Raw genomic sequence first — 12,539 nt, forward strand, 5'->3', positions numbered from 1 at the left:
AACGTATGAATTTCAATAAAATCTTGAGAACATAGTAAATATCCAACTTATCCAATTTGTTTGAGAATTATTTATCGTCAGTAGAGTTGATCCGCTAATCGGCTGGCTTGGCAGAATAAACCGCTTTGTTTGTCGGCGGTTGTCGGCGATTAAACTTGGTTTAAGTTGTTAATTTAATCAAATAAACACTAGTTTAGATGGGCAAATGTAATGCTTTCAAAAGAATAACTTGAATGACCATTTATCTCTTTATATGTTAATTAAACAGTTCGTTCATCTGGTGTGAATTCAAGAAATGCTTGTTAAGTCATATTTACAAATCCGACTAGTCCGTTATAACGTCACTAATAATGCCGTGTTGTTAATTGCTGTTCGTTTGTTTATTGTTCAATTTTATATAAATTATTTCATCAAATTAAGAACTGCTTATTAATGATAATTTTGCTTTTTTAGTTCTTGTTTCTTCATGTTGAGGATAGCTTTGTCCACCTGACCTAATTTGCTTACGACTGATGCATCGATGTGTTGTTAAAATTTTTTATGGTATGTTATTGCCATCATTGCTATTGTTTTGATTTTAAATATTTTATTATTATTGATATTTTAACAAAAATTCGAACGCTTATTTAAAATTTTTTATTACTTAAAAATAAAGTTTTTTTAATTCTCCGACCATAAAAATTTGTAAACAAATCTGAAAGCTAAAGGAAAACAACCTTGAAATTTATAGCAACCGATATCAATGAAAGAATTTATGGAATAAACTGCCCATATAAAACAGAAGAAATAGCATCCAACAAATCTCACAATGTTCCTTGTCGATATAAAACTGAACGCCAAAACGAGAAAAATTCTTTCGACATTTTTAACATTCATGAACTTATTGGCAGTGCTCGAAGCCAAAACGGTTTTGCTATGTGGAGTCTACTTGCACATAAAGCACGCCGAACTCTCTGACGTCATAGGAGATGGATTTGCTCTGAAGGCTCTGCCGATTTTAGCGGAGGTGATGGGTGTGATGGGGTTGTGCATCAGTTCATTCGCCGTCTACGTCCTCTTCCGGTGTCGAATCGAATCATATCGGAGGAGAAAGTCCCTTATACCCACCATCGCCACAAATCTGTTAGAAATGAACTTGACTGCTTTTTATTGTAACTTGCTTCAACCTGATAAGAAAATATAAATAAAACCGACATTGGTGATGATTATTAAAAAAATAAAGTTCACTCTAAATAATATTTTGCAACTTTCAAGACTCGTTTTGCTGGCGTTCACTTGGTTAGCTCTGGTGATTTTGACCATGAACGTCTTTTCTTTCCAAGGTGATTCGAGAACCGACATATTAGGATTGAGACTGGAATATATTTTTGAGGTATGCAATTTTGACAATTTTAATTCTTTGACTGAAGTTAATAGTTCGAAAATTTACAAAAAGTTAGCCAAATAGATTATTTAAACAACTTTCGGTTGAATAAAATTAATTCTTTTTTCGATCTCCGACCAATTCAACTTGATTTTTTCCATTCACCTTAAAAACTGCATTCCAATAAGTTTTTAAATTATGTAACACCAGTAAAAGTAATTCATTTCATTCACGTAAGAAAAGCTCTCAATTAAGTTAATTAAATTTAACATTGAATTCTAGGGCGTTATAAGAGAAGCCATGAGATTATACAAAAAAGACGTTGTCGTCAAATCCGCCATCGACCGGATGCAGATGAAACTGGAATGCTGTGGCGAGGACCTATACACTGACTGGCTTCAAGTACCACTTTTCTAATTATTTCTTTATGAATTTTTTAAACTTTCTTAACCATTTTTTTAATTTTTTGTAAAACCAATATATATTAAATTTAATTAGCATTATTGTTTTCAGTTCAAAAAATTAAATCTATTTTTTTAAATTTCCAACGAAACCAGTTAGCCTGGGTCAATGAAAAGTATCTGAGTTCGGAAGAAAACTCAAATTCTTTCACAGGAAGTTTGAATTACGAGAGAGCAGGTTATGAACTTCAGGGAGTTCCATTCAGCTGCTGCGATCTCAACTCCAACAAGCCATGCCACTACAGAGATATTAGGTCGGAGCCGTTTTTCCAAAAGCACGAAGATAAAACATTCACCATCCACGCCAAGGGGTGCAAGTAAGTGGATGCGTTTGAATTAAATATTCGCTTCCAGAAGCAGAAAATATTGTTAACAGTTATTCAATTTTCAGTTTTATTATTTTAATTAATCATGCTCACACACGTCACATCTTATAATATTTTAACAAAAATTAATTATATTTATTCATTTTTGTCTTTAATTTATAAAATCACACCATTGAATTTTTATAATTTAGAAAAATTTAAATATTCAATTTACCAAAAACTCACTTGAATCAGATCAGCCATCAATGCTTACATGTTAGAAACAATAAAAGTATTTGGCTTGGTCGCCATCACAAACGTTGTTTTCAATTTCTCAGCGGCCATCTCGTCCAGATTTTTGATCTACGCCACATTCATCGACGATCCAACTCTTTCATCGGCTGACGGTTCAACACTGACAAGCGCTAAAAATTTTTCTCCATATTCTTCAAAACCGACGACATTTCTAGAAATGTCTATTCGAAAAACACCTTCAAATAGTCGACCAACGAGTCCTAATGCGATCGAAACATCTGCTACTAGGTTCCTAAACAACCAGAGTACCATTCCATTAACGCCATCACCAAATTCGCCAGCAGAATCTCTTGTTAAAAATTTTGGTAGTCCCAATCCATTTTTCGGAACATCGACTGAACCCTTAAAAAATATTCAGAAAAATGTAGGAGCGAATACATGCCGACTACAAAGTCCTCTGCATTCTCCTAACAATATTTTGAACACTGCAATGTTGTCATCACCAACAACCTACATGAACTACCCTCCAAGACAGACTGCCACTGTATATCAAGCACGTTCAACTGCCCCCCCTAGTGCTTTCAATCAAAATTTTTTCCCTCTACTGTCAGCCTTGCCAAATTATTATTGCCAGATGACTTCACCTTATCAGTCGACTCCGCAAAGTTCTAAAAGAAAAGAACTGTTAAGTTTGTGTCCAGACAATTCAACTAGTCCGTACAGTTCTTTGAGGTCAGTGTCACCAGAATTCGTGGCAGACGATGTTTGTACAATTGATAGCGCACGATTGAATCGTTCCAAACAGATATGTGAAGCCAACTGCGGAACTTGCAATATATGCAGGTTTAACTACGGAAATAAAACTGATAATAAACCTCTTTGTTTTGGTTCAGAAGACAAATCTTCTGTTATGTTGCAGTCAAATAAACGCGACGAAGCAACTCGACCACCGATCGCTAACGTTCTAGAACAAAGTAGTCAACAGCTTTTTCCTCAATATCAACAACCTCTATTTAATGCTAAACCTTTAACTGAAATCTCTTCAAATGCAAATTTCTTTCCACCATTTCAACCACTGAATAACGCAACGACTCATCCCACACAACATAATTTGCAGCAGCAACCGCAAACGCAACGATCAAACGTAGTTTCACTTAACGGTGCAAATATAAGCAATTTTCAAAATTCTCCAAGCTTTACGGAGCAACCATTCAATCAGATAAATCTTGCTAGAGCAAATATGAAAAACCCAAGTATGTCAAACTTAGCATCAAACAGTTATTATCAATTTCAGGATTTTGCGTTGCCATCTTCACCATTGAGAAGACCGCAGATTCAACCGTCCGGAACTGTAAATCAAGTTTATTCAGCGCCAAATTTAACATTTTTCAATCCAACAAATGTATCGCCCTTTAAACTAATTGGTCCACGAGTTGAGAACATGCCGTCACAAACCAAAATCAACAACCAGGCTTTTATATCGCAACAAGAGCGACAACTTATAACACAGGAGCCAAGACAATTTTTACCTTCGAGACCTCTTCCACCTTTGCCTAAAATTGAATCTTTCCAAATTTCCAAACCACTAAGTTCCGTTCAAGTTCAAAGTTTTACGTGGAAACAGCCGTCCACAACGTTAGCGGCTGCAGCGGAAAATAGTTTGAGCCCAAAGTTAGAGTTACCTTCTAGAAACGTTAGGCCGGGTCAGAAAATGACGAACAACATCTTCATGCAGCAGCTGTTGTCACCTAACAGGCTAAGATTACCTTCAATTCCCGAACAAAATCTGACGAAACAAAATTTAGTTACACCTGATACAACTTTTTCATCCAGCCAACCTGGACAAACTCAAACAATATCTACATCCACAGTCAAACAGTTAGTAGGTCTTACATCAAGCGTTACACCTTTAAATAAACCACTGTTGCCATTACGACAGCCACTACTGCCTCCTCCACGGCCAGCCGCTCCTAAAACTAACATTTACGCAAATATTGAAATGAAGACACCAAGCGCTATTAACGTAGAATATAACAGAGAATCAGTTATCATGTCTGAAATTTTAAGTTTACCTGATCTATGCGAAACTGAAGTTTCTTCAGATGTCACTAAGGGCAATGTTTTAACGAAAGTTTTGACTACCGCCACCACTACTACTGGTGTTACTACTACTACTACTGCTACTACTACTACTACTATTATTTCTACTACTACTGCAGCGATGACTACCTTCAGTAACGTTTCGACTACAGCAAGGTTATTACCACTAAATGCGACAACGACTGCCAGTTTAACAACTCAAACTACAGTTAAACCCCTTCCGTTTGCAACGTCGTCCAGATTTTTTTCACAGAAAATCGACCGTGCCCCATCTGATATATACACAACTATAAAATCCCCAAGATTTTCAAACTTTGGTACCTACCAAAATAAATTCAGGATGCCGACAGGTAGCGCAAATAGAACAAATGTTACTGACATAGCACCACCAATTTTTACCAGCCCTCACACAGATGTCAGCGCAGGATTGAGACATCCTACAATTCAAACGTCATTTTATGAAAATATCATGCCTCTACCTATATTGAAGCAAGGAATGAAAACAACATCTGAGGTTCCTAGAGTTTGTTTTCAAAACCCGATTAGTAGAAGTTTTAGCCTATCGCCAATACAAAGTTATTCTGTTCATAGGAATATGTCAAATGCACCAAAAAACATGACAGTTAATCAGTCAACGTTTCGTCAGTCTAATTACAATGCTTCAAATGTAACTCATGAAGATTTGTTAAATGATGCGACAACAAAAATAAAATCTGAAATAATGGTTAATAATAATTCCAATGGTTGTGTTAAATGTAAAGACATCCGCTTAAAATTGATAAACAAAAATAATAATAGATCAAGCTCTAACACAGTTTTTAACATTCCTGCAATATTTTTAACAGATAACAAGACTTCTGAAAACAATCCTAATGTGAATAATCACATTTACAAAAACTATGCCAGCAAAATTGCACACAAAACAAATCGTAATAAGTTCAAAGTTTCTAAAAAAGTTAGTACGGTGAACAAACATGTTTCATCTGTACGTAATCTCAATAATCTTACAGATTCGTTAAAAGTTCCTAATAAAAAGTGCACAACAGTCCTGATGGCTAAAAATAAAAAACACATGAAACGCTCAAAAGTAAAAATAAAAAAATCTGGATTGCAAACAAATTCAAAAATGTCAATTGAAATTACAAGCAAGGAAAACTGTCTCAGAAAAGTCGGTGACAAATTTGAACGTCACTCTGATAAAAGTTTTAATCATCTTCACACTCCTGTGCTTTCATCATTTTCTACAACTGAAAGTCTACCAAAAAGTATTGACCAAATAGACAAACCCGAAATATGCATTAAAACAACTCAAGAAATAAAATTAAAATTAAATAAAATTAGTGTAAACGCTAACGGCGACGACCTTGTAAAATTTATACCAACAGTTTGCATCACAAAATGTCAACGCTGCGAAACAGACCACGACGGTGTGGAGTGTACTGAAGAAAACGTGGCTTCAATTGAGCTGACAAAAATGATGGAAGGAAAAAAAAGTCATTATTTAATAGGTGACAAGCTGGTATGTAATAATAACAAAAATCGCAATAGCAACAACAACAATAATGAAACCCGTAATTTTTTAAATTTAGTTGGATGCTTCGACATTGCATCATTGGGCTGTCAGACATCAACGTCTAAAAATATCAAATATATAGCTGAGTTGTCAAACAACACTTTGAACGACGCCTCGCAAAGTTTGAAAATAAGTTCTCCTCACTGCCTTCCCCGGAAGTCTTTCCACAAACTAAGACGTCATAAAACACCGGTCCATGTCGACCAGCCGCAGATTATTGTTCATGAGCAAAATGATTCAGCTAATATTTGTCAGATGTTGAGCCAACTGCAATATAACCGTAGTACAAATGCTCATTTCAACCACAATAAATCACAAAATTACACTTTCGATAATCAAAATGATAATCAAAAATCTCTAAGTAACTACACAAAATTCACAGACAGCGTATCAGACGAAAGCGAAATTTTAAAACTTCTCGCAAAGGGACTGAGCGGTCCAACGGGCGCTGGAGAAGGCCTCCCTACAGAACGTGACTCACTCGATAAAATTATTGAATATTTAGGCGGGTACTCATTAAATGACTTGGCCAGTTCATCTTCATACTCATTAAGCGAATATACAAAAGGCTGCTCAGACATTTTGCATTCTTCCTCTATGTACTTTTACAATCTTTTAACCAATAAATATCCGTGGCTCAGAAGTCGATTAAGTCACAGCGATTATTGTAATAGTCTTCTGAATAGAGGCTTACTTTCTGCACAAAGGTACGATACATGTGCTGGAACAATACTTAACGACTATTTAATTCCAAGAAATATTAGTTATTTGGATCCGAACAACCAACGCCAGGATTTCCGACCTATCTCCGCGTTCACTCCCTTGCATCACTCTATTATACACAACAATCCTCTGCTGTCAGTTAGCAAAATATATTCTCCTCTAACTAGAAGCGATTCAATATGCACGGGCATTAGGACATCCACCCGATATAATCGCTTCTTGGATACGTCATCTCTTTGCTCGTTCAAATATGAGAAATCATGCAACGGCATTCCAACTATTTATACACCGTCAAAAAAACCTGAACTCAATCTCCACTCACCATCATCATGCCCCTCAAAATGTTCCAAATGTAATCACAAATGTTCCAAATGTAATTTAAAATGCACAAACCACATGTGCTCTAATTGCAGATGCAATCGGTGCTGTCAGTGCGATCGGTGCTGTCGGTGCGATCGGTGCTGTCAGTGCGGCTGCTGTTGCAGAAATGAACCAAACGCCGGCTTTATTAGATCTCTCAGAATTAAAAAAATTAATAAACCGCGTTCCCTTGTTTGTGAATCTGTGACAGATATTATTCCGTTAGATGATGTACCAGATATAGAATTATCATCAAATGACGAAGAAATAATTGAAGAATATTCCACTGGAGATGGGGACATTCTACTGGAATTGAACCAATATTGTCCGCTAGATCAAGCTTATATTGATTTAGACAGATATCCATCGGCGGGTGATGGTCAATTAAATTACAAAACTCGTCTTCCGCCAAAAAACAATCGCAAAGCAATTCGAGAACCAACGTTGAGTGATGAATCCGAGTCGGAGTATGCTTACGATAAGTCAAAAGCTATGATTTTAAAAAAAATGACTGAACAATTGATAAAAAATTCTAAAAAAATTCGTAAACGGCTTATTAAATTACCTAAAGTTAAAAAAAGTCAGTTAAAAAATAGAAAACAAGTCGATGCAAAAGAAAATTATCCTTTTATGCCCATCCACCAATCGTATGAAAAAATTTTTCTGAAAGAAAAAGCCTATCTAGAACAAAGGAAAGAGTTGAAACAATTATTTGGTGAATCTTTTGTGACCAAATGGAACAATCCAGAAACCGTGGTTCGACAGTGTTCTTGCACTGGCTTGACGCACGACACTTCACCTTGTTGCGGCTACAAAAGTTTCAAATCTAAGAAGAAAAATTTTGACGAAAGCAACAGCAGCAGTCTTAGTTCCATCAGTAGGCTGAAAAATCAAATAAAAGAAAAAATTGCAAAAAATAAAATAAAAAAAAGTGAGAAAAAAAATAGTTTGGGAAAGAAAAATAACCCTTATCTACCAAAAGAAATAAAAGAAGAAACTGAAGGAAGCAGTTTAAAAAGCAGTATTGTAAGCAGTAATGACAGCAGTATAAAAAGCAGTAACGAAAGCAGTGTTGAAAGCAGCATGGAAAGCAGCAGTGGACAAACAGATGAATCTAAAGGCGAAAAAGACATTGCCAACACAGACACGATTGAAACGAACGATGCTGGACAACAAGGTGATCCTAATTTGAACGGCATAGAAATAAAAAAAACCATAAACAACAGCAACAAATTGAAAAATGTAACCGATCAATCCTCTCACAACATGCCTTCAAATTTCAATTCCCACCAAAACAAAAAAGACAACCGTTCACAGGAAACAGTTCATTTCAACTGCAATAGCTTCAACGCTTCGAAAAAAACCTTTTCCAATCACAATGAATGCGATCTTAACAACAGTACAGCAGGAAATTGTAAATATTGTACGACTTGTCAAGAAAGATCATCAAATAATAGATGTTCTGATTTCGACAAAAATAATTTTACTCCGATTCCAAAACCCAGATCTCTCTCTCCGATGAATAAAATTTTGCTCACCCAACCAAGAAACAGTTCAATTAAAATGTGTGAGAAATGTTGTACACCGAATCCAAAACCAAGAACAACACATTTCAGAAAATCTAAAAACACATCGACCAATTCAAAGATTCCTATTCCAAGTCCAAGAAAAATTTCATTTCAGATTAAAAATAAACACAAAATACTAGAATTAGATGCTACTAAATTCGATCAAAAATTGGTTTCAGCTTCCGCGCCAGATAATTTTTGTAAAAACAAATCTCAAAAAAATCTTATTCCAAAAATTATTGTTTCGTCAACCAAACCAGATAATAAAAATTATTGTCATAATCAGTTGAAGTCAAATAAGTATTCAGTAAAATTAAAAAGTCAATCCATTCCAAAAAATTGTTGCCAACATTGCTGCGAAAATAATTATGCTAAAATGTCTAAATCTTTAAAAATGCCAACAATTATGGTGAACAAAAAAGTCATTAACAACTCTGATAACCAAAAAAAACTTGTAAATAATTCAACGAGGAAAAAATTAGTTCCCTTAAAAATTCCCAAAATATTTGTATCAGGTGATCCGTACTTTGTCGGTACTGGTAAAAATGAGGAATGGAAGACCAGCAAAAAAAGCGTAAATAACGGATGTAATACAAAAATAACAATTTCCAGAAATGTTGGACGTGGAAACATAAACGTAGACAGTGTGGAAAACAAAATTAGTGATTCTCATTCCAAAAGTGATAACGACGCCAGCGACTCAAGCGATGTTGACGAAGGTACTTATCTAACAAACCACACCGAAAACAGTAACGGGACAGGTAGGATCGATGCTGCTGATAAATTAAATTTCAGAATGTACAAAAAAAATAAAAAATTTACTAATTGCACCCGTAAAATAAAAATTGAGAAGCGCAAAAACAAAACCGACCACAAAATCATTCCTGGAAATGAACATATGCAAGAAAATTTAGATGAAAACACCAAATGCAGAGTTAAAAGTTTTTCAGAAAAAAATGAAATTAGACCAAAGGATGAAACGCAGGCGGATTCAAAGTTGTTGAATATAAGCGAGGAAATATTGCAAAGTTTGATGGACAAGAGCTGTAAAACAAGTGAGTGAAGTTATCGACGATGCGACGTGTAAAATACTCATGTAATAATTTTTTTTGCGAAGTTCCAACCTAAATAAAAACAATTGAAATTTCATTGTTTATGCATACAGGTGCTGATATATGCTTATATGTTTTCTTCATTTATGTTTTTCTATGTGGATAAAGTTGTCCATACGAACAAACCGTTGTACAGATGAGACTGACGAGATTTCAACAGAGAGCACGATGACGTCAAGCAGCAGCAAGGACAGTTCCTCAAGCGACACGAGCAGTTTCGGAAGCTGGAGCAGCCATCCTGCGTCGACTCAGCGACCTGGTGACACTTATGATCTCCTCATCAACATTCCACAGCAGTTCCTTCGTCCAGACACCTGTCGTCATCATCATCAGCAGCACGACCAGCGGTAGGGTGGTGGATGTTTGTTGTCACCCTTTCGTCAACCAAACAGGAATAGCAACATTTCAAATCAGTCACAATCAAATTAACAATTACATATGACATCACTGACGTGGAAGGGGCCAACAAGAGATTCAACAAAAAATAGTTGATGCTAGCAACCAGAATAAAAGCAGCGGTGACGATGAATGATGCGATTACGATGATGACGTTTATTACACGAAGAACATTTGATGACATTGACGAGGTTGATGATGACAATGATTATGATGACGACAACGATGATGACGATGGTGATGTTGAAAACTCCTGTAACACAAAGAACAGTGAGAGAATTTGATGCTGTGATGTGCTGAACAATGAAATGAGCGTTGTCAGCACGGTGAGTTTTGATAAATTTTTAAAAAAGCAACCTCATGCATTAGAACGATTAATAACTACAAAATGGGCAGATTAATTGAAGAAAGAATATAATGACGATAATGGTGCCTAGGTGATGACAATTATATTGATGGTGTTTTTTAAACGTTAAGAAACATTTTGTTATGACAAAAGTTTTTTGCCATTCTAATTAGCAAATTTGTTTTTTGATCGTTCAAGTTGTTATTTAAGTTTTAGAATATTAGGAAAATTATTTTCGAAAAAATGTTTTTTAAATGTCTCAGACTTGATGAGATGACAATGAGCGGACGGTTGTTGTACAATTCCAATGATTGTACAACGATTTGTAATTATGATTTCAATTACTTCAACTTCGATCAAATTTCAGAGAGCGTTTGAATCAGGCCAGCGTGCAACGACTACGACGTGAGACAACATTTCTATCATCTGAGCTAACTGGTCGACCAAGTCAAATGTGAATATGCATTTAGTGAGTGTTTGTGTTTGCATGTGCGTAAACAATAGCATTCTTTTTATTAATACAATTTATTTGATATCATTACAGACGGTTCAATTTATTACGTGAATGCTTTTTTGTATGCATGAACGCTGGTCATTGTCCAGTGGTTTATGCGAATGTTCACATTTTGCAATCGGGATTGAATTGTCAATCAACAAACTAGCCAACCAATTGACTGAACATTCAATAAACTAAACAAAACGTTCATCCAAATCACCTTGAAAATCGATAAAAGAATGAACAAACGTATTAAGCAGCCAGCCAACCAAACAACCTACCGGCCAACTCTCGACTGAACAACAAGTCAATTAGACTAACAGCCGATAGACCCACCGACCGACCGACCGTCTAACCAACCAATCAACCATTAATCACTACAGTTGCAGCAAGATATGAATTCGGTAAAATAACAATTATCGGCGACTATCTCATAGCGGAACAAATTTCATTTAGGGAACCCCAATAAATCGCACATACAAGAAATGCACGTGCACATAGACACGTACAAACACACTCACATACGCATGCATGCATCCTTGCACGCATGCAACATTCTCACACTTACAACATTGATTGTCTCATGTTAGGCTGGGATATTCTTGAATCGTATAAAATTTTAACGCTTAATGGCTTTATTTTAACGGGTTTAAGTCTTAAAGCCGTTTCACGCGAACAAATAAATAACGATTATATCATTCAAACAAACAATCTTTAACTTTTTTAATGTAAATATAATTTATCAAATTATTCATCCAATTCATTAATTCGTTTCTTTGTCATTTCTTTTATTTGTTCCTTCATTCAATCAATCACCGCCTCTACCATCAATCTCTTTCCCCATTTTGTGAAAGACGGCTGATAAATAGCGCTCCTCTCAATTATAAGGATGGAAAGATTTGTCGCAGGCGTAAAATTGTTTGTATGTCTGCTTTTGTATGTATGCGTGCAAATTTTTATATGTCATCGCGAGTTCTTAGACTGCTTGTCTGGTTACACGCAACCTATGTGTGTGTGTGTGTGTTTGTGTGGGACATGTGATGAAGGGTATTATTATTTATTCATTCGACTAAATTGATGTTATATGATGTTATGTGATGTTATGTGATGTTATATGATGTTATATGATGTTATGTGATGTTATATGATGTTATGTGATGTTATGTGATGTTATGTGATGTTATATGATGTTATGTGATGTTATGTGATGTTATGTGATGTTATGTGATGTTATGTGATGTTATGTGATGTTATGTGATGTTATGTGATGTTATGTGATGTTATATGATGTTATGTGATGTTATGTGATGTTATATGATGTTATGTGATGTTATGTGATGTTATATGATGTTATGTGATGTTATGTGATGTTATATGATGTTATGTGATGTTATGTGATGTTATATGATGTTATGTGATGTTATGTGATGTTATATGATGTTATGTGATGTTATGTGATGTTATATGATGTTATGTGAGAT

The 12,539-nt window shown here is 35.3% G+C and overlaps 1 protein-coding gene across 1 annotated transcript; it reads left to right on the plus strand.

Moving 5' to 3' along the window:
• Window positions 1-808: 808 nt before the first annotated feature.
• Window positions 809-10,171, plus strand: HELRODRAFT_170345 (hypothetical protein; the record flags this gene model as incomplete). The annotated part of the gene is made up of 6 exons (XM_009016155.1): window positions 809-1,122; window positions 1,255-1,372; window positions 1,646-1,765; window positions 1,921-2,141; window positions 2,385-9,763; window positions 9,957-10,171. 6 exons carry the CDS (start codon window positions 809-811, stop codon window positions 10,169-10,171), a joined length of 8,367 nt encoding a protein of 2,788 aa, XP_009014403.1.
• Between the last annotated feature and the right edge of the window lie 2,368 nt (window positions 10,172-12,539).

This window comes from Helobdella robusta, assembly GCF_000326865.2.
Source record: "Helobdella robusta unplaced genomic scaffold HELROscaffold_17, whole genome shotgun sequence".
Taxonomy (NCBI): domain Eukaryota; kingdom Metazoa; phylum Annelida; class Clitellata; order Rhynchobdellida; family Glossiphoniidae; genus Helobdella; species Helobdella robusta.